The sequence below is a fragment of the Leptidea sinapis genome, chromosome 22 (assembly GCF_905404315.1).
Source record: "Leptidea sinapis chromosome 22, ilLepSina1.1, whole genome shotgun sequence".
In the NCBI taxonomy this organism is placed as follows: Eukaryota; Metazoa; Arthropoda; class Insecta; order Lepidoptera; family Pieridae; genus Leptidea; species Leptidea sinapis.
Window position 1 is genome coordinate 3,246,853 of NC_066286.1, and position 22,824 is coordinate 3,269,676.

Consider the following 22,824-nt stretch of genomic DNA (forward strand, 5'->3'; position numbering starts at 1 on the left):
GTTTTAGGCGTGAAAGCGTAACAAAGAAACTTAAATTCACATTTATTGTACTTGTAATTTGTACCTTATGATTTGTTATGTGCAAATGTTACATTAAAAACATTTCAATTTATGAAAAAACAACAGAAAGAATCTTGGATTTGTCAATGCTGTCGAAGTAAACAGCCAAAAAGTAGCAATGTAGATACACCGGTGCGATGTAACATCGACACCTATGGAACTTCATCGTCGTCGTGTAATGTTACAATACGGCCAAAAAATAGAAAAGACAACAATACAACTAGGAAATCTGTCGACAAAGAACACTCACCAGCTAAACAATTAGACCATCCCCAGGAAAATATACGTACTATTATTCGTGAAGAATTAAACATAATTTTTAAAGAATTTCAGACATCTATGTTAAAAACGATAGATAATTATAACAAAGACCTATTGAACGAGATAGATTCCATAAAAACCTCAATACATTTTATGGAACAAAAATACGAGGAAGTCGTAAAGGAAGTTCAGGAAAAGTTTGATATAGTGAAAAAGATTGAACATGTGAATAGAGAGTTGAGTAATACTGTATCTGATCTTAAAACAAGGTTGGCTTCGATGGAACAACACTCACGCGCTAATAATTTAGAGCTTCACTGTATACCGGAACACAAGGCACAAGAAAATCTTTTAAAGATGGTCTTACACCCGGCTAAAACGACGGGGTTTCAGTTAGTAGAGACAGATATACATATATGTACGAGAATATCAAAAAATGACAAAACTAACACACGTCCTCGTACTGTTCTAGTAAAATTTAGCTCCCCTAAAATAAGGGATGGTTTTCTAGCTGCTATTATTAAATTTAACAAAAATAAGGTCAATAAATGTGATAGGCTAAACACTAGTCATTTAGGCATTTCAGGTAATACTCCTGTGTTCGTAAAGGAAAATCTTTCGTCAACTTTAAAAGCCCTTCACGCTGCCACTCGTCAGACAGCGAAACAAAAAAATTATAAATTTGTATGGGTAAAATCTGGAAGAATATATGTGGACGCCTATCATCCGCCTCTTGAAATAATGATCATATTACCACCTTATTTGGTATCTACACAAAATGTAATTAATCGGTTTAATGTTCACAAGACTGATTACTCACTAATCACCAAAGCATTGAATGAAGTACCATGGTTTGACGAACTGCTTATTTATGATGACGTGAATGATATGGTAAGAAAATATTATACAATACTTGACAAAATTTTAAAACAACGTGTTCCGAAATGCAACAAATTTAATAATAAATATCCTAATTGGTACACCACACAAATAAAAAAGTTATTGAAATTAAAATTAAAGAAACTGAAAAAATATAAAAACCCTCTGGACAAGATTGAATTTGAATATTTAAGACGTGATTGCAATGAACGTATTACAAAAACGTATTCAAATTATATAATCAGCATTGAAAATGATATTTCAAAAAACCCTAAATATTTTTGGACTTATATTAAAAATACTCGTAAAAGCTATTCCAATTACCCTAACATTTTAATTTATAAAGAGGTACAAGCAGATTCAAAAAGCAGTATTTGCAATTTGTTCGCTAAGCATTTCTGCAGCGTATTTAATAAACACTTAGCGGCACCTACAGGCTATGATAACAAATACAGTTACTTAAATGATATGCCCAACATTAACATATCTCAAAGAAGTATCATTCAAAAATTAAAAATACTTGATATCAAACAAAGTGCTGGCCCTGATAATATTCCAGCAATATTTCTTAAGCATTGTGCAGACTCACTTACATCACCACTGCTTATCATCTACAATGTTTTTCTGGAAAAGGGCATATTTCCTGATATGTGGAAAGAGGCAAGAATAGTTCCAATATATAAAAACGGCAACAAGAAATTGGCTTATAATTACCGTCCTATTTCTATTCTATCAACATGCTCTAAGGTCTTTGAAAGTCTAGTTCATGAGTCGATATTCCACCATGTTCGTGGCTCTTTATCCTCTTTCCAACATGATTTTATAGATAAAAGATCTGCCAATACTAACCTTCTAAGTTATTTGACTGGTCTAATTGATGCTGTGGACAAAACCCAACAAGTTGATGTTATCTACACGGATTTGTTTTTTGAAGGTGTTTGACAAGGTAGATCACCACATTCTTACTAATAAATTAAAAAAAATTGGAATCTCAAATCCTCTCTTAGCATGGTGTCAGTCCTATTTGTACAACAGACCAGCAAAAGTTGTTTTGGATGGATGGCAGTCTGACCCTTACATTGCAACATCTGGCGTACCTCAAGGCACAAACCTAGGTCCGTTGTTTTTCAATTTATTTATTAATGATATTCCTAAAGTTATCCAGAACTGCAATAATATTTCTATTTGCCGATGATTTAAAAATATGCCGAACGATAGTTAGTGAAAATGATTGTAATTTACTACAAGATGACATTAATAACCTTACGAAATGGTGTAAGTATAATAAAATGTATCTTAATACTGATAAATGCTTCTCAATAACATTTACAAGAAAAAAAATATCAACGGGCTTACCAATATAAGATTGACAATATAACTTTAAAAACTACTGATGAAAAAATGTATTACAATTGACAAAGAGTTACGGTTTGTCAGTCATATAGATAAAATTGCAAATTCTGCACTCAGTACACTAGGGTTTGTGATGCGACAAGGAAAGCGATTCAAGAAGCCAGCTACTCTTATCACACTATTTAATAGCCTTGTACGAAGCTAGCTCGAGTATTGTTGTCAAGTCTGGTCCCCGTGCTATAATATCCACATCAAAAGAAAGTATCAAAAAAAAAATCTTACGATATTTAACTTATAAATTTATAAGTTAAATATCGCCTACACCCAGAATACTGGACAGCTACTGTAGCCGGCTTGAGTTCTTTAAAATACAGAGTTTGGAAGAGAGGCGTAAATTGTTAGACTTAAAGTTCTTACATAAACTGTTTCACAACTTATTTAATAGCCCAGACTTGCTGACGAAATTGTGTATTAATGTACCTCGAAGTGCCCCTCAAAGCCAACGTCCATTTTTTGCACTAATGAAAGTAAATACAAACCTGGGTAAAAATTCTCCAATCGAGCGAATGGCAAGAGAATATAATGAGTACCTAAATAAAATTCCAGACTTGGACATTGGTGCAGATGGGTTTACAATATTTATAAATAAATGTACTAAAATTTATAAAAAGTAAATGCTGTTGTTTTTGTATTGGACTTAATTTTAATATAATATTTAGATAAACTGTAATTTTACTAACATAATATTTATCTAACTAATCCAAGTTGTATAGTATCGTCGGGAAAGTAACAGGAGCTCAATTACCAAAATCGAAATACGAAGTTTCGGTTGACGGATCGTACATTTTCTTAATACGAAAGTGTTTCGGATCCGAAGATCGATACGAAGTTCGCGGTTAGACATTTTGTCTTTCGTTTATCTTATTACCAAATTCACTTGACATTTACTTCTTCGTTGTTTGACATTAAATGTTGATCGTAACTACAACATCACTTTTTATGGTTATTTATGTCTATGTATGGTTCCAAAACGAAATCCGTTCGCACTATTCGGATCCGAAGTACTTTGGTAATAGGATTTAATTCGAAGTTCGTCGTTCTTTCGTTTCGTACCGAAACTTCGGCTTTCGATTTTGGTAATAGACCTCCTGATAATGAAAGATGTGTAACCCTGTAAGTCATCTGTAGATGTAGTCATGTGTTAGATATATAGTTTTTTATTTTTGTATGTAATTTAATAAAAGTCAACCAATTCGTCGACGCCAAGGTTTGCATATAAAATGCCTAAAGCACGAGGTGCTACATGATCCCAGTCCTTATCAGGATGCTCAGGATAGACTAAGCTTTCAATCACCTTATCTCTTGGTTTTAACGGGAATCCACAATTTAAAGTGTGGCCAAGAAAGGTTATGTCTGATAGTCGATTTGAGCTACATGATTTTGCTGCGTTGATGGTCATACCAAGAGGTTCTAATACGGTTGCATATTCATGAGGGTAGACTGCATGTTCAAGTCCTAAAATTGAATCGTCACCAAGCACTTTAATTGATGTGATGCGTACTCCAATCTTTAGTGACGCATATGTGACTAAGATGTAATTCACAATTGATCCAATTAGTTGAGTAAAGTAGCTACCACTTGCAATGCCACAATTCTTCTTGTATCCCTCGCCGTTACACATCCGAATAGGCGTATTAATGAAGCAATCCACAATGTAATCCCACATTCGCATGATATATGGAGCGCGTGGTTGACCATAATCCTTATAGTTCGCAAAATCCAAATTAAGGAATAAAATATCAAATGCGATGCGAATGAGCCACTCTGGTACGATTTTATAAAACTTTGTAAAATCAAGCCCAACAAAGTGCTGACCTTTAAAAGAGTTGATAAGCTTTCTACATCCACCAACACCAGTTTCGTAACCATATGCAATTGGGTATCGTCCTTTGCGGTATTCTTCAATTAACGGAAGTGACTGGACACATTCTGAGGGAAAAGAAAGAGAAATGGACAAAAACCGTTACAGAATGGTATCCAAGAGACGGGAAACGAAGGAAAGGTAGACAGATTAGAAGGTGGGAGGACGATTTTAAAAGGATAGCAGGACCGGACTGGATGAGAGTAGCCAGAGACCGAATAAGGTGGAAGTCTTTAGTCTTTAGAGGCCTTTGTCGAGAGACAAATTACTAGTTAAGATAATTTAAGTTTTATTTATAAGAAAAATTAAGTCACTAGTAATAAGAAAGGCTATTTTATTTTATTTTACTATTTTATTTTTATGTAATTTATGTATTAGTGTGCGATTGTTGGGTTTCCGAATAAATAAATAAATTTATAATATTAGTATATATGAACATGATATTGCAAAAAAGATTATAGATGGTTGCGAAACTGAAGTGGCAGTGGACAGGGACACACCTCGACGGACAGATGGCCGTTGGGGCAGTAGGGTCTTCGAAATGCAACCACCGAAAGACGTAGTGTTGGTAAGCCCGCCACAAGATGGACCTACGATCTGGTCAAGATCGCCGGAATAGGATGGATGAGAGCAGCGCAGGATCACCGATCAACATGGCGATCTTTGGGGGAGGCCTTTCTCCAGTTGTAGACGTCTTTCGGCTAAAATGACATAAACAGCTACATAATATTCAGAATAACTCTGAAAAAGGTATATTAGGTCGAATACTTCCAGATCTAGATTAACGTTAAATCAATTATAATAATAAGTAGAATTTTGTAATGAAACGAAAAATGAATTAATATTTAATAATAATTTTGCATGCCAGAAATGCCGATAACATTGAAACCTTAAAACTATTTACACCCATTGTAACATGTTTTCTAGCAAAATAAAGGATTTATGATAATAACCAGAAGCCAATAACGATTGTTTTTTCGATATGTTGTGATGACCAATTAACATTCAGACCCCGCGCCCGCTTGCCTCAGATGGTCGACTGAATTGTTTTTATTGTTTATTAATAGGTAACGAATTTATTAGTTTATAAGGTCAATTACTCATACAAAGGTGACAGAAATTGTAAAATTAAAATCTCAGTAAAAATTTTGATTTATGAAGGGGAGTGTTTAGAAGACCCCTGATCTATCCATGCTCATCAGTCTTTGTGCATCCGACACAACACACAAAACACAAAATCCGACAATTTAAGTGCAATATATTTACTTTCGTAACTAATTTATACTTCGCTAGGTTCTCACGAATCGTCCATACAGCTACACGGTTCGATGTGATTCTGCAGTACAGGCATATTACATCACAATGCACGTCATGAAGGAGGCTTTTAACTTGACTCCACATCCCATTATGGGGTAAGTTTGCTCTTGGATAAAGTATCTCTTGTACACATTGGCTTACACAGAAAAATAAGAAGCAGAAGACCAAGAACGTAATATTTAAAAAAAAACATTCCTTAGGAGGAAACATTGGATAACATTTTTTTTTCAGATTTAAGTATCCTAACAGTCCTAATGTTAATGTCAGTTTGGGTGAAGGTTAAGGCATCGCTTCTTTAGACCGTCTACAGCTTGAGCTTTTATCCATCGAGTATTGTGAATATTGTTAGTGAGAGAGCGTATCCATAAACGCATTTAGCTGAAGGGCAGTGGCCAGAGTTGCAAAGGGCCCGCCATTTGGGTCACTGAGCCTTTCAAGTTCATTCGCTGCATCGTGTCCCTTGATCTATTGTAGAGTTACTCTGTCGTTAGAAGCAACTCTCTCCAGAGATTGATGACACTCGTATATTAGCGCTGAGTGGCTTCCTTAAGAGCTACATATTCACATTAGAAGATGGAGCTGTGTATGCCCAGGGGTATTCATGTGTGTATGTTTAGTTCCTGTGAGAAGATACCAACGCTAGTTTCAGCTTCCATTTTACATAAGTCTGTGTAATTTCACACTCTATCAACCTAACTATTTGCAGTTAAAAGGTACAGTCCGTCGACAGGCAAACGGACGGGTTGACGGCCCCTTCTGCTTCGAAACCCTAAGAATTAAAAAGAAAAATGTATTTGCAGATTGGAAGCGTCCATGTGGCGTGAGATTGGTATAAAGCTTTCACTGATGGTGTTGCCGACAGTACCTGCGTACCACGCCTGGTCTGCGGAGAAGATTAGCATGCGGTTGGAGCATGCTTTCGTGCCCTGTCTGAAGGCATTTAAGGTTATCTGCGAACAATTTGTGTGATAGTATTTCTTTGAACCAACAAGTGACTGACTCTCTTACTGTGAAGCGGCATCACCTGCCTGTAACAATGTCAATGAGAGTCGTTAATCAACACAATGAACTAATCTACGTTTAGCATTAATTTGCTCAAAATTGATTCGTAATTATTTTTGATGTTAATTAAAGTAAAGCACAGCCACTACTTAGAAAATAAATGGCGCTCTGACAGAGAAAACACAGCAAGAAACTCTCTTATTATTTTTTTATATATAGAGTTCGATAGTCATCTACCGTGATAAGAGAATCTCACACACACTAAGGTTGACTTTGACATACCTTGCCGTTTTGTAAAGAAATTGTTCATTCTTTCTTATTACACTAATTAGGTACACTGTTAGATAACATTCGAGAATAATCCTGAGGCACTTGACTGATTGATTTATTAGTAATTAGTATTATATTATAATTGGTGGAAAAATTTATAAATAATAATCTAAAATGTTTTAGGTATTCGTAGTGAATGAGCTGATGGAAGACATAGTGCTACTGGATGGAGTCTGCCAGGATATGGCGACCAGAGAGGTGTTCCAACCTCCTTGCTACATTCCAAGGTATCTGACGTGATACATTTAATGGCCTACCTTAAAAAAAATCGCTTATTTTTTCTATTTCTCATTACATAATAAATAAGAGCCAATTATAAAAACTTATCAATAGAAAAGTAAAACACCGAAAAAATGGCCAGTGCGCTATGTTTTTTTTACTATTGTAGGTATTAGGTACTAAATATTAATTAATAATAATAGTTACATTAAATAATAATTTTACTTTACTTTACTTAAATTACCTAATACTTAAATTAAAATAATTTTAATTTTGCAAACACAGCTGTTAAAATTTTTAGACATACTGATTATAAAAAGTTTCACATGTAGATTGAATACTGTGAATAATGTGTAATAAAACAATAAACAGATAAAAAACACACAATATGCTTAAGCTATACAAATCGAGGTTTAGCGGCGAATATTTCTGCCGTGAAGCAGTAATGTGTAAGCATTATTGTGTTTCGGTTTGAAGGACGTCGTAGCTAGTGAAACCACTGGGAATATGAGACTTTACATCTTATGTCTCAAGGTGACGAGCGCAATTATAGTGCCGCGCAGAATATTCGGATTTTTCAAGAATCCTCTGCATTGTAATGGGCAGTGCATATCAATTACCATCAGCTGAATATCCTGCTCGTCTCGTGCCCTTATTGTCATAAAAAAAAACACCTGGTAAAAATTGTACTTAATTATTCGACCAGAACTGCACATCGGCTGCTGTTTCCCAAGTCATCACAACTGATAGTATCATCCAAGTGTCCGGAGACCAAACTGTTAATAATACCGGCCAAGGATACCGACGAGTTGGACATCATGGAAGACGAAGTAGACGACCTACAGTGTGAATTGGTATGTTATGTAACGCTCATTTGATTGTATAAATTTTGTTTGTAATTTGAGCAGTGACCTATTCTGGCTTATAAAAAAATATGAAAGGGGAATAAATCGCACCACAGACCGGTTTTCAAGGAATTGTAATTACTGTTTTTTGTTCATTTTGTATACTCGAAAGTAGAATTTCCTTTAGAAAACCATTATTTCTTTTCTCATGGACGCTAGAAGTAGAAAAATCTCAATGCAAGAAAGTCTAAGTAAAAAACCTTGAGTTAGGGTTCTGCCGTATAAGCAAAAACTTTGTGTTAATATGCGTGCATTACTCAAAGTACGGGCTAACTGTCAACCTCAATTTTTTTTCGACGCTTTCACATCTGTAACTGTCTATCTAGACGTACCTATAAATGATCTACGTGTTATGGTTTGAGGGTTTGCATTGATTAAATTATGAAATGGTAGTAGAAATAAACGTTGTGTAGGTGTGCCTTGTAACCTGTAAAGTTAATTAAAAAAAATAGTTGTAATGCAGTTCTTTTTAAAGAAGAGGCCCACTAACTTTGTAGGACTCGTTCTTCTCCTATCTCTCGCATATCTTTAAGGATTTGGATCACCCAATGCTTATCTATGAAGATTTGGACGTGTTTTTAAAATCCTTTATCTAATTAGCATTTATTAACACTAGTTAGTTGATTCATGCAATAGAATAAGATTTAGGCTGAGAATTTAGTTTGTGTCAAAGGTAAAAAGAGTTCAATGGCGATGGCTTTATGCCTGGATGAGGATGTGACGTAATCATGACGTCACAAAGATGTCGGCCATCACCCATCTTATCGCGAGGAGAGTTTATGACATCAGATGGGTCATTTGCTCATTGTGTCACTTATTCTAATATAAAATGACATTCGGATGTGCTTTTTTAAATTTTGGAGTTTTTAGCAATGGTCTTTTCTGTTGATAGACTCTTATGTATTTCAGGTATCAAATGCCTCGTCACTCTGCCTCTACCACAAAGCAGTAAGAAAGTTCTCATTGGAATCGCGAAACAAGAGCGCCATGCGGATACGCAATAAGCGACGCCGGGGAACCAGACGAGTCAACTACCGGGAGTCAGTGTGGGATAGAAAGCAGTGTGAGTGAGAATTGAGACGTCTTCAATATCATTTTAACCCTGTACGTACAGAGTCGCTATAGCGCGGCAAGTGTGAAGGTACAATTGTCCACTAGAAACAAACTATGGAAGGAAATGAAGCGTTTTCAGGACGATATGACATGGGTTCGTCAGGCACCTCAGGGCTATAACATTCTTATTTTCATGATATTATAATAATTGTTGATACTTTGTGAATGGCGAACGACGGTGCCTCTCGGTGACGAAACGTTCTAAAGGGTTAGTCTAATGCTAGTCCAAAAATATGATTTTTCCTGACACGTTTCTAGCACCGACGCTGTGTACTGGACACACCTTGATATAATATTTAACAACTTGCTTGCTTGCACTGTCTGAATGCAAGTATAGACTTATGGGCATTTACCCATTACTAACTTTAATAAAAAAAATATTCTAGGTTAAAAATACCAATACCGCCCTAATCAAAAATTTACTTCAATCACGCGTAAAGTTTATAATAATAACATTAGAGCATAGTCCCAATTTAAAAGGCCATCGGCCAGAGGCAACACATCTCTTGTCCAGGGCCTGTGCACGTGAGCCTCTTGCCCGTTTTGCCATCTCTTGTATAAAAAAAATATTACACGCACAATTTTTATACTTGCTATTTAAGAATAGGTATATGTACTTATATGGCGTATTTAATAAAAAAAATATTAGAGTAATAGTTAGTGAAGCTGGTAGGTACTAAATGGGCGTCAATATAAAAAGATAAGGCGATAGTGAAATGTGGTCTGGTAGTGTTTATGATAATGTATACTGTATAACTAAAGATATACGTCGATTGTTGTTATCTCTATCAACCTTTGCTATCATTCATTCACATGACCATATCGGTCAAGATAAACTAGTTTTTATTCAAAGAGATTAAAATTGTACCTAACTCAATTCTTAGAAATTCCGATACATATTTTTCATATAGAATAAGAAAACAATAATTGGGCCTGTGTATCACTTACTTAAGGCTAGGCACCCATTACATGACATATGGAGACAGTTCGGATCCGGCAAACTACAGGCCTATAGCCATTACCTCCCTGCTCTCCAAAATCATAGAGAGCATAATTAACCGCCAGCTTTTGGTATACCTAGAGGGTCACCAGTTTATCAATAACCGACAGTACGGTTTTCGCCATGGTCGATCGGCAGGTGATCTTCTGGTATACCTAACACATAGGTGGGCGGCGGCTATCGAAAGCAAGGGGGAAGGACTGGCAGTTAGCCTGGATATAGCAAAGGCCTTTGATCGTGTATGGCACAAGGCGCTTCTCTCAAAACTTCCATCATTTGGGCTTCCCGGGAGCTTTTGCAAGTGGACCTCCAGATTCCTCACTGGGCGTAGCATACAGGTCGTTATCGACGGTTATTGCTCGAATCCTAAGCCCGTGAACACTGGAGTGCACCAAGGCTGTGGTGTGCTATCTCCCATGCTGTTTCTTCTATCGCTTCATTGTGTGTCCAAGAGGTAGACCGCATTTGTCACGGGGAGTGTTCCGAAGAGCTGTTTCACGCCGCAAGTTAGAATTTCATCCCCACCATCTGGATGTGTGGCGGTCCTCCACAGTGCAGTCTTCAAGGAGCTTTCTTCCACGTACTACAAAGCTGTGGAATGTACTTCGTTGTGCGGTGTTTCCAGGACGATACGGCATGGGTACGTTCAAAAAAAGCGCGTTCACCTTCCCCATAAAGGCCGGCAACGCTCCTGTGATTCCTCTGGTGTTGCAAGAGATTGTGGGCGGCGGTGATCACTTAACACCAGGTGACCCGTACGCTTGTTTGTCCTCCTTTTTCCATAAAAAGAAATATGGACGAGTTTTTACAAATAAAACAAAATTCCTGTCAAAGAGAGATTTAAATATTTATGTATTCACAAAACTTTTTCGTTCCGGTGCCAAAACTGAAATCACAATTGGAACATATTTGTTCGATGCTTTTTTTAGAATAGAATTAATTAGAATATCGCAAGTTGCTTGAGTACTACAGTATTATTTTTGCGAATCGTCTTAATTGTTATGTGATCACTTGCTTATGAGAACACAGGACCGAAAAGTTACAAGAGCTTTATCTACATTCGAGTTGAGAAACAGTAGTAACAGAGCTGTTATAGAAGATTCCAATGTTGTTTAAACCTATTTCTAAGTCGAAATACTGCAGGGAAGGATTGTTTTCAAGTTTGAATGTCCATGAATGATTATTTTTTATGAGAAAAGTCATTAGACGTTCATCTGACGGTATGCGATACGCCTTGACTATGACAATGCAGTGCCGTTCAGGATTCTTGAAAAGCCCAGCATTGTGATTGCCATCACCTTGGCACACAAGATGTTATGACTCATTATCATGTCCAGTAGTTTTACAAGCTATGTCGCTTTTCAAACCAAACACAATTGTTCCTAGCACACAATTTTTTTTTCTAATTTTAACTAACGACATGTCAAATCCCTTTGAAGTTGATGTCATATACATCGACTACAGTAAAGCGCTTGATCATGTGACACTACTTATCTATGTACATATGCTTTTCTTCATATGTACAGAATAGATGTCAGGTTTACCCATTTAATACTACTGTATTAAATGGGTACACACATCTTCCACGATGTATATTCCCTCTGGAGTGCCTCGGGGACCATTGCTCGGGCACCTACTATTCATTATTTTCGTGAACGACATAACCTCTCCTGCTTTCATCACTCTACAGTTATTTTATACGCGGATGATATGAAAATTCTGTCCCATTTGTAGTTACATATGATGATGGTTCTCGACTTCAAGAAGATCTTGATATATTTCAAAATTATTCTACCTTAAATAAGCTAGACATAAATGTACATAAAAGCTACACGTGTTCTTTCACTCTAAAACCTCGTCCCCTAAAGGCCACATAAATTATCATTAATAGAGCTTCAAAAGCATTAGGTTTAATTATAATCGGAATTCACATTAATTAATACTTTTAGATTCTATAGTGTGCATAACATGTTCGAAATACATAATACTTACGTTTATGCGTCGGCAAAAATTATTAGCGCTGTCTGTTCATGCACAGAAAACCAATGAATTCAGTAAGTGTATCAAAGGCTTTAATGAATTCTTCCCCTTCTTAGTTGTTCCCACACTGAGGATCGTGACTCATATTCAATTAGTCATCGAGCTGTCTCTGTCGGTTTCGCTCCGTCGCGTCGCCTGGTGGAGTGCGGCGCTTATCAGATCTTCAGATTTTCGGCGATTTGATCCGACCACCGTTTAGCACTACAGTCTACGGCCTCTAGGTCTTTTATCGTCTATTTTCTCCGTCACCATCGCACGTTAAAGATTGTCGTCTCCTCCGCGTGCAACATGGCCAAAGTATCGCACTATGCGCTGTAAGCAGACCGTGTACAAACACTGAGCATCGTCTAACTTGATCTGTTTGTGCGTGTATTCGGAGCATACGACGCCGACACCATATTTCAAAGCCGTTGATTCTCTGTCTATCTAATGAATTAACTTATAAATTAACACAACATTTATTGATCCTAAGGAATTGAAAGTGTGCAAAATAAATGTTTGAAATAATTATCAAACAGGGAAGATGTTTTTAACTTTTCTATGTTTTTACAGCAACGGCTGGGCTAGTAATAACCGCATCGCAGAGTGACAAGGAGTTTTCTAAATACTATAAACCAAATTATGATGAAATGGTAAAGTATAACATACATATATCGTTTCCTTCCCTAAAATATGTTCGAGGGAGGCGATGGCGGGCCCATGCGTCATGTTCGTGAACGGGCGCTACTTGTGGTGGCAGGATGATCCGGTTACCAGAAATACTGCTTCATGTTTTTAAAATTAAAGTGCTCGTAAAATACCTTTATTTATTGTACGCATATTGTGCATTTACTGTACTCAATAACTCTTTTTTTTACGTATTAATTTACGTTTACTTTTTTTACTCGTGTAAGGCATTGAGTATTTGATGTTTGAGTAGTTTTTGTAGCATCAGTTTACATAATAATGCTGGGAGTTTCTTGCGCCGCTTTTTCTCTCACGAGGGCCATTTTTTACTGAAGCGGTAGTAGTATTAGAAATGACATCAATAAAATATTTTCTAAATGAATCAAATGACAAAATTTATGCCTTTATTACAATACCTAGATTAGCAATTCTATTACACCATAGTAATATTTTTTTTATGACAATAAGGGACGAGACGATCAGAACGTTAAGATGGTAATTGATACGCCCTAACCATTACAATGCAGTGCATCTCAAGATTATTGAAACACCCAAAAATTTGGAACGGCACTACAATTGCGCTCACCTTGAGGCCAATAATCTATCCGGCATCCTGTGCAAAGAAGGCTCCTATGGTACCTATTACCTACAGTAGCAATTTTATTACACATGTAGTAACCATATTATTACCTATACCTAAAGTAACAATTTTGTTTTCAGCCTGAAAGACTAGAAAAGACAAAGGAGCAAAGTAAGTATAACTGCTTTTATTTAAAGTTTTTTATATCAAGGGTTAAATGGTAGATAACCTCCCTTGTTCCCACATCAAAATCTGTCTCCTATTTTTAGAGAAATTAAGTATTTTCGACTGAAAAGATATCGGGAATAATTCAGTATAGGCGGAATTAAAATAATAGGTAACAATATTTTCAACTTTTGTACAAATGATCTTTACCCTAACTGAGCATGATCTGCACCACGTTGTATACAATTAAACATACATATAACTTGGAAACAGACAACTAAATTCATCATACTATTATCCAATGCTAGCTGCACCCAGCGTAACTCGAACCCGGGACCTCTAGCTCAGTTATTAGGGTCACTAACTGGGCTATATGAGTTGGTCTAACAATGTAAAGTTGGAAATAGTAAATTGTAATAAAAATATAACTCAAATGAGGACTACTTATTTACCTACACGCTGATTGGTTAAAAATTACTTATAATATAGTAACTAATCATTGAAAATGTCAGAAATAAAAAAGTATGTAAGTATAAAAGTACGTATAACCTATTTAATCAAAAACCACCTATCATCATCATCAGCCGGAAGACGTTCACAGCTGGACAAAGGCGTCCCTAAAGATCTCCACGACGATCGATCCTGCGCTGCCCCCATCCAACTAAAACTGAAATCACCTATGTTATGGTCTAATTTTGACCTCTGGGATACCACTTTATATTATGATTGATGATTATATATATAATATATATGTGTGTCAAGAGATTGAACAAAAGTAACCTGAGGTTAGTACTAAATAAAAGAATGGTGAGAGTTTCTTTCCCGCTTCTTTACTCTCTGAGCTCCATTTGTTTCCGAAGCGGTAGTAGTATTAGAAATCACATCCAAATGAATCAATTTAGAGAAAATACATGATGTTAGGTGGAAGGTATGTCATTGTTGATTTACACGAATGGATACAATAACCTTCTATATTTTGTTTAAACAGGTGAAACACAAGATAGTAGATCGCGTGTGGAATCTGAACAAGAGGTATGATATTTTGTTTTTTCAATAATGGAAAGTTAGAGTGGGCTGATTTTTCGCAAGTACCTGTAAAATCTCAAACACCTTTCAATATCACTGACGATCTCAGCCAGAATCAGGAATTCCGCATCCAATGAACAGGAACGTAACAAATACCACAAAAAACAGGCTCCTACAGAAGCTTTTTTTTAGATCATGTTTTATACGTCTAGATAGACTATTGCAGCTGTCAAAACGTAGAAAAATATTGATTTTAGGCTTAACCTCTATAAAACTAAAACTCAGTAAATTCTAAATAACTGACATAGAAACGACGCGACTAGTTTAGTTATTTTCACAGTAGCTACCTACTTACATACGAGGGCTGCACTAAAAGTATCGGGAATAGAATATTTCCACTGTTCCTGTCATATTAAAATCTTTTTAGTTGAAAACTCCTTGGTTTTAAAAATCGAATACCATTTATTTATTTAAAAAAAGATTCTCGGTCTTGTAACAAGGTCTTTTCAAACTTGTTTAGTCGTTGAGAAAATGGAATTGACTCGAGAAAATTCTAGAGCGATGATTTATTATGACTTTCGAAGTGGTTTAACACAAAAACAGTGTGTTGACCGGATGATTTCTGCATTTGGTGATGAAGCCCCATCCAAAACCACACTTTATCGCTGGTTTGCTGAATTTCAACGTGGACGTGTCAAGCTCAGTGATGATCCCCGTCAAGGTCGTCCAAAAACTGCAGTCACCAAAGAAAACGTTGATGATGTGCGTAAGCTGATTGAGCAAGATCGACATGTGACATACCGCGAAATTCAGGCAACTTTAGACATTGGCATGAGTCAAACACAAATAATCTTGTATGAACAATTAGTTAGGTGTAAAAAAGTTGTTTTCCCGATGGATACGGCATTTGCTCTGTGAAGAGCAAAAAGCGGCTCGCGTTACTTGGTGCGTCAGAACTCTCGAAAGATTCCACGCAGGATCCTCAAATGCTGTATACAACATCCGTACGAACCCGAAACAAAAAACCAGTCACGATTTTGGGTGTTCGATAATGAGTTAAAGCCAACAAATTGTTCGTTCACGGAGTGTTGCAAAAAAAATGGTGGCCACGTTTGTCTCCAAAACCGGCCATGTTGCGACTATTCCTCTTGAGGGACAAAGAACGGTTAATGCAGAATGGTATGCTAGCATTTGTTTGCCACAGGTCGATTCTGAACTCCGTAAAGAGAACTGCAACCGCCGCATCATCCTCCATCACGACAATGCGAGTTCTCACACCGCGCACAGAACTAAAGAGTTTTTAGAGCAAGAAAACATATAATTATTAGACCATCCGCCGTACAGCCCCGACATAAGCCCTAATGATTTCTATACTTTCTCTAAAATAAAGAATAAATTGCGTGGTCAGATATTTTCATCACCTGAAGAAGCTGTGGACGCCTACAAAACGGCCATTTGGAGACCCCAACTTCCGAATGGAATGGTTACTTCAATGATTGGTTCCATCGTATGGAAAAATGTGTCAAATTTCGCGGAGAAACTTCGAAAAGCAATAAATACATTTTTAAATAGTGATGTTGTGTCACTTCCTTGATTCCCGAAATTTTCAGTGCCGCCCTCGTAATATTATTATGTCCTATTTATTGTATATTGTTATGGGGCAGTATAGCCGACATTAATAGGCATCTTTATGCAGCAGAAGAGGGCTATTCGCACTATTTATAATCTTGGTCCTAGAGAATTATTAATAGAAAAAATTAAAGAAATAAACATATTGACTGTTGCATCTCAATGTATTCTTGATAATGTGCTTTACATTCACAAGCACATTAACGAATTTGCTATAATCTGCGACATTCTTAATAAAATAATTCTCAAGAAACAAACATAAACTTGTCTTTTATGAGACATGGAGAATGTATATGCTTTTACAATGTGATCCCAGAAATTGTACAATACAAATGATTGTCTTAATGATACGGCAGACTAGGAATGGAACGAACGCTTTCAGGCTATTTAAAAAATTTTAATACCCATATTATACGACATAATAAATTATTGTAACTAAATTTAGGGAAATAATCCCGCTGAGTTTCTTGCGCCCGTTCTTCTCAGGTCTGAGGCATACTATTTTGAATGGGTGGTAGATTTTTGACGTTCTATAAGTGATTTAAACTTTTATAACAACTAATTAAAAATATTTGTTATATAACTTATATCTTAATTATGTTTTAATAAAGCATACTGTAAGGTATAAATCAAAATTTGATGATAATATTCTTCTGCTCCAAGAAACACCACTTTTACTTCAACTACCGGGAATCAAACCTGCAATCCTGTTATCCATAACTAGGTTTATCAATGAAGAGCCTTTGACCTTTATTTATAAAAAAAATATTTTTACAGATTTTTAACACATCATTTTCTAAGAGTAAACGAAAATCATCTGATCATAAGTAAATATAGCTTTAATAAAAATATATATTTTACTGATATCTTTATATAGTATTAAATCATGTTAAATTGTTAAATAAAAACATTGTGGACATATATGAGTTTTATTGGGAAAAAAAATGCTGTTGCTGAAGAACATCAAAATATTTTTCCTTTTTTAACAAGCCTATATATTTTAAAATAAAATATTAAGTTTATTTTAATATTTAAAGATATATTCTTAAGCAAAAAATCAATAACCAATTATTTTACAGCTACACATTTTCCTTAAGTACAATTTTTTTTAAATATTTCTACCATATTTTTTTGAAAATGCTCTAGGAATGTAGAAATATAAAATAATCTTACATAAATATTAATTAAAATAGAATATAAATCATAGAACACATGGCATAATATGTTCTTTGATGGTTGTAGTAACTGCATGATGCTAAGATTAAAGACAAAAAATATAACAAAAATAGGATCATGGACAAAAATGAAAAACATAATACAATAATATTAAAAAATACCAATTGCACACAAAAATACTTCAGTTCCACATAATGGATCTAAAGCAAAATATTTTTTGGTCTATACTATTGTTATACCCAGCTATTATAAAAACTTATTCATATATAATTTAGATGTAAATTATTGCTTTAATCATAAAGATTATGTATAATTTCTTAGTTTCTACACCTCATTTTCTCAGTTTTCTTTTTCAATCCTAAGTTTATTCACTGGTGACAAAAATGATAAAAATTAGAAGGCACAGTTCAATGTTTAATAAAAATGGATATTTCATCATCAATGTAACTACTAGTTAAATATTTCTGATATTTGTTTCAATATTTAAAAAATATATGTGGGATTAAGTCATCGAAAAGAAGTTTGTGTATTTGATGTGGAGTGGCAAATATTGGCCCCAACAGTAACCATATGACCCCATTAATAACCAGTAACTTATGTGTATCACAATGTTATGTGGACAATTGAACTTATTAATTGATTGTCCGTAGTTTTGACACTATCTGTTGTTAAGTACAGTTTTGATATGTAAAATGATATATCATATCTCATAAGGCACCAAAGTCAAAGCTGTGATATTACAATTTCACTAGTGATATTATATATGCAAATTTTATTATAATGTGTCCAACAACAACAATGTGCATTGGGCTTGGGCTCATCATGAGTCAAGATAAGTTAAGAACTAAAATATTAGTACTAACTTGACTATGAGCCTAGCAGGTTGGTATTTATAGAGAGCATCCTCTTTTATATTGAGGAAGTGGTAACAACAGGGTCATATTCTGGGACTACCAAGAGCCACTCTAAGATGAACACAATGCCCCGGGAGGATTTTCAGCTTCTGTATACAGCCTGTTGTAATTCACCATTCAACACCATACTACAATATACAACTTTATGTATAGTTATCTACTAAGTCCACCACCACTAATCATTACAGCTAACATTGTTTAAATCATGTAACTATACAAACACATTTTTCACAAATACTATATCATGATATAATTCGTATCCACTATTCATATTTGTCATATTTTTTTAGAATAAGTACAGGATATATTTCAAGGGAAAAATTAACAGCAAAGCTTAAGATGCTTCTTGTGTATAAAATTTGAATAATTATATAATGTAAACAGGTTAAGTATTTAGCCATAACATTATCCAACATTATGTGTTATTTTTATATGCTAAGTGTTAAGAACAATGTGAAAATTATAAGTATGAAAATATTATTTTGATAAAAAAAATCTTGCCAAACGCTTATCAAGTCCACTGTAATCTGGTTTTAATTTTTTGTTTTTTTTTTGTTCAAATACTATAATAATTGTTCTTACAGTTATACAGTTGATCAAACATGAATTAACCATTGAAACATTTATAACTCTATTTCCTGGTTGTTATGGATAAAATTCACTTGCCTTTTTTTAACACCTAACATAAACCAATATTATTGTTGTTCTCATCTACTTTCTGGGCTGTTGAATGTTAGGACTTGGTTTAATATTGATAATGGATGGAGGCTTAGGGCTGTGAGCTACTTGGGCAGCTTGTGGTGTAAAGTCTGCATTTCCTCTGTTTGGAGCACCAGCTATTGATACAGGGTTCGTTGGAACTGGTGAAGGCCCTGCTAGACCGGTCAAGTCTTCATATGCCACCTCCTTGCCATCTTTAGTGTGAGGAACTTTGTGTTGAGTTATTCTCATCCCTCCAGCCTTAACTGTTGGCAAAGTATTTCCAATAAAAAAAAAGGATGACTATACCAGCTTTCTGTCATTTTTTATCAGCTAAGTATTATTATTTAACTTAAGTTTCCAATATCATAACACAGAATCTAAAAATAATGCATATTGTAAAGAACTAAAACCTCTTTTATGTTCATTACTGCATACATCTTCATGTACATGATACAGGTAGGGAGACTATGTAGTTTTTACCTTAATTAGCTTACTTAATCAAGTAAATAAGTTATTATTATCATACAGTATATAATTGCATCATAAGTTGATAATATTGATTTAAAAAAATCTACGTAATAATTGAATTTTTATTTGATGCGGTTCGATTATTATCGTAAGCAATCTTTGACCTTGAATTCGTTCTTTGTTATCAATTGCTTTATAATATATATTTACTCCAATGTGCAACAAAGAAAGGTCGCTCTATAGGCAAGAATAATATTACTACACATAAATACTAAAATAAATTATAAATACTTGGTTTCTACGTTCTGACCAGTTATGATACATGTTTCTAAGGAAATATAAACTTATTGGAAAATGTAAACAAAGAACACTTGGCGGCATCTCATAGTAATTATTACCTGCAGGAGGATGACCAGCCTTGAGTTGAGAGTTATCTTCGGTAGACGACATTATTAATTTACACAAATTCAGTTAGTTATATGTTAAGAATAACTGGTAATCTCTAAACAGGTAAATAAACTATTAACTTTTAATATACAACGTGTATGTTAAAAATGACACGGATGCAATTATTGACAAATGACAAGTGAGTAGGTAGTGACTTCGACTTGTGGAATTGTTACCTTATGATGGCCATTTGCCAAATGCCAACTGACATCATTGTATATTATGTTACTATTAGTAATCTGTGATGGAAGTCCGCAAAGAGAATTTAAGCACTACGTGCAAGTCCTTTCATAATTATTCATATCCTTCCTGCACCGTTGCCTAGCCAAAGCGCTGTATACTATATCATAGTTCCAAATATATACAATATATAGTGTTCAAAATATATCTATGCATATACATAAAATTGGAGTGTCTGTTTATAATATTGAATAACCGTTTTTTACTACATGTATATTACTATATATAAACAAAAATATTTTTTTTTTAAATTTTTGTCTGATCTGAAAATTTTGATCCGGCTAATCTCTGAAATGGCTGGACTGATTTTGGCAGGTAGCAATAATATAATATTACGTAGGTTATAGCGCAACATTTTTTATTACTAAAGGAGTTATATTTTTTATGTTGTTACAAAGACGGATAAATGGAAACATCTTCTCGACTTTTCTGAAACTATGGAACGTTTTCAGCAAGCTTTAACATGATTTCAGGCCTTTCCAACAGAGGGTCCTACCTCTAACACAACTAAACAAATAAAATTTGAAAAACAACAAATTTTTATGAACGATGCGGGACTCGAACCCACGACCTCAGGCGTTCCGTGCCGGTGCTCTAACCAACTGAGCTAACCGTTCGAGTGACGTATCATTATAAAATCTTGTATGCTTTGTTCAACTCTCAGGTTGTGGCTTCATCCACAGGATCTACTTTACAGTTGATAACCTGCTCAACCCCAATATTTATATTATGAAATTGACTTGAGATGTCGCTCTTGTAAATCAAAACAATTTGTTATATTTTTAAAGTGATAACCGTCACTTCTAGGATTAATACACAAATAAAATTTGAATAACAACAAAATTTTATGAACGATGCGGGGCCTCGAAACAGCGACCTCCGGCGTTCCGTGCCGCTGCTCTAACCAACTAAGCTAACCGTTCGAGTGACGTATCATTATAAAATCTTGTATGCTTTGTTCAACTCTCAGGTTGTGGCTTCATCCACAGGATCTACTTTACAGTTGATAACCTGCTCAACCCCAATATTTATATTATGAAATTGACTTGAGATGTCGCTCTTGTAAATCAAAACAATTTGTTATATTTTTAAAGTGATAACCGTCACTTCTAGGATTAATACACAAATAAAATTTGAATAACAACAAAATTTTATGAACGATGTGGGCCTCGAAACAGCGACCTCCGGCGTTCCGTGCCGCTGCTCTAACCAACTAAGCTAACCGTTCGAGTGAAGTATCGTTATAAAATCTTGTAGGTATGCTTTGTTCAATACTTACTAAAATTGGAAATTTTACATCGTTGTTCTTAAAACGCCAAATGTGCCCATCTCTTCATCATCTTGCACATAAGGCAAGACATGTTGATACTGAAAAACAGTCATCGCCAAGGGTATAAAGAGTTTACAGAAAATGCTTTCTTCACCATTAATGGAACAGGCACACCTTGGGCAGGAGCATGGTCGGATATGATCATCGAGCAAACCCATGCGGTCCATGAAAAGTTCAGGTGCCTTGACGCGAGGGATGGCCAAATGGGTCTGCGGATCACCGGGATGCACCGCCATTTGCACTTCATTGGAGGAGTTCAGCGAAGTGGTTATTGCTAGTTGAGAACACCACGTTGCTTTCCAGCTCCCACGGCAACAGAGAGATTCACGAGATCGAGCTAAGATTAAAAAATGGTTCAGTGTACATCCCCCATTTCCAAATTGAATGAATGAATTCGCTAATATCCCTGTCAACGGGTATCCTACGAACAGTAAACTGTCACCAAGCCCTATATGCAATATTTAATTAGAAGCATATTCAGAGACAAAGAGCAATCTAAGAAGAATGTAGTTTTGTCATTGAGCAGTAGCATTGAAATCAATGGTTTCAAGATTTAAAGTATCCTTACACAGTTGGCTTCTTCAAAGCACATTTTATTCTATAGAAGAGTTTTTTGCCCACGAAGAGTAAAGCATTTTAACATTGCATTCTAAGTGGATTATTCTTATCTTGACTTTAATATTTTTTTTGTATTGTATAAAATTATAATTTTGTAGTAGTTATATAAAATAAATTAATTTATATTGTAATAAAAATTTTACCCAAGACCAAGTTAGCATGCTATTGGTAATGGCTAAATAGGACATAGTTTAAGCTATTGTAAGACCAAATTTGTTTCACCCTATTTAATAGAAAATAAATGAATATGGATATGAATGGTCAAACAGCTACTTATAGGATTAACCCTTTGAGAATTTTCCAAAGAACTCTCATAGTAAAAAATTACGAAGATATTGCAAACCTTTGAATTATGAACTAAACCCTATTCTCTATGTTTACGAGGATGTAATGCGAAAAGGGAAGAAGTCATCCCTCTACGATGTTTGGCCAGCAGAGAACAACGCAGCTCTGAGCTCTCAAT

General features: G+C 35.1%; 2 protein-coding genes across 2 annotated transcripts; one reads left to right on the forward strand and one right to left on the reverse strand.

The window, feature by feature from the left end:
* Positions 1–7,801: 7,801 nt before the first annotated feature.
* Positions 7,802–17,378, forward strand: LOC126971021 (uncharacterized). Its single transcript, XM_050817191.1, has 6 exons — positions 7,802–8,196; positions 9,157–9,310; positions 12,953–13,032; positions 13,787–13,817; positions 14,800–14,843; positions 17,244–17,378. Exons 1-6 carry the CDS (start codon positions 8,161–8,163, stop codon positions 17,295–17,297), a joined length of 399 nt encoding a protein of 132 aa, XP_050673148.1. The 5' UTR covers positions 7,802–8,160; the 3' UTR covers positions 17,298–17,378.
* LOC126971025 (death-associated protein 1) lies at positions 17,051–20,304 on the reverse strand. The gene is made up of 2 exons (XM_050817194.1): positions 20,125–20,304; positions 17,051–19,521 (listed from the first exon to the last, which is right to left on the reverse strand). Exons 1-2 carry the CDS (start codon positions 20,174–20,176, stop codon positions 19,268–19,270), a joined length of 306 nt encoding a protein of 101 aa, XP_050673151.1. The 5' UTR covers positions 20,177–20,304; the 3' UTR covers positions 17,051–19,267.
* Between the last annotated feature and the right edge of the window lie 2,520 nt (positions 20,305–22,824).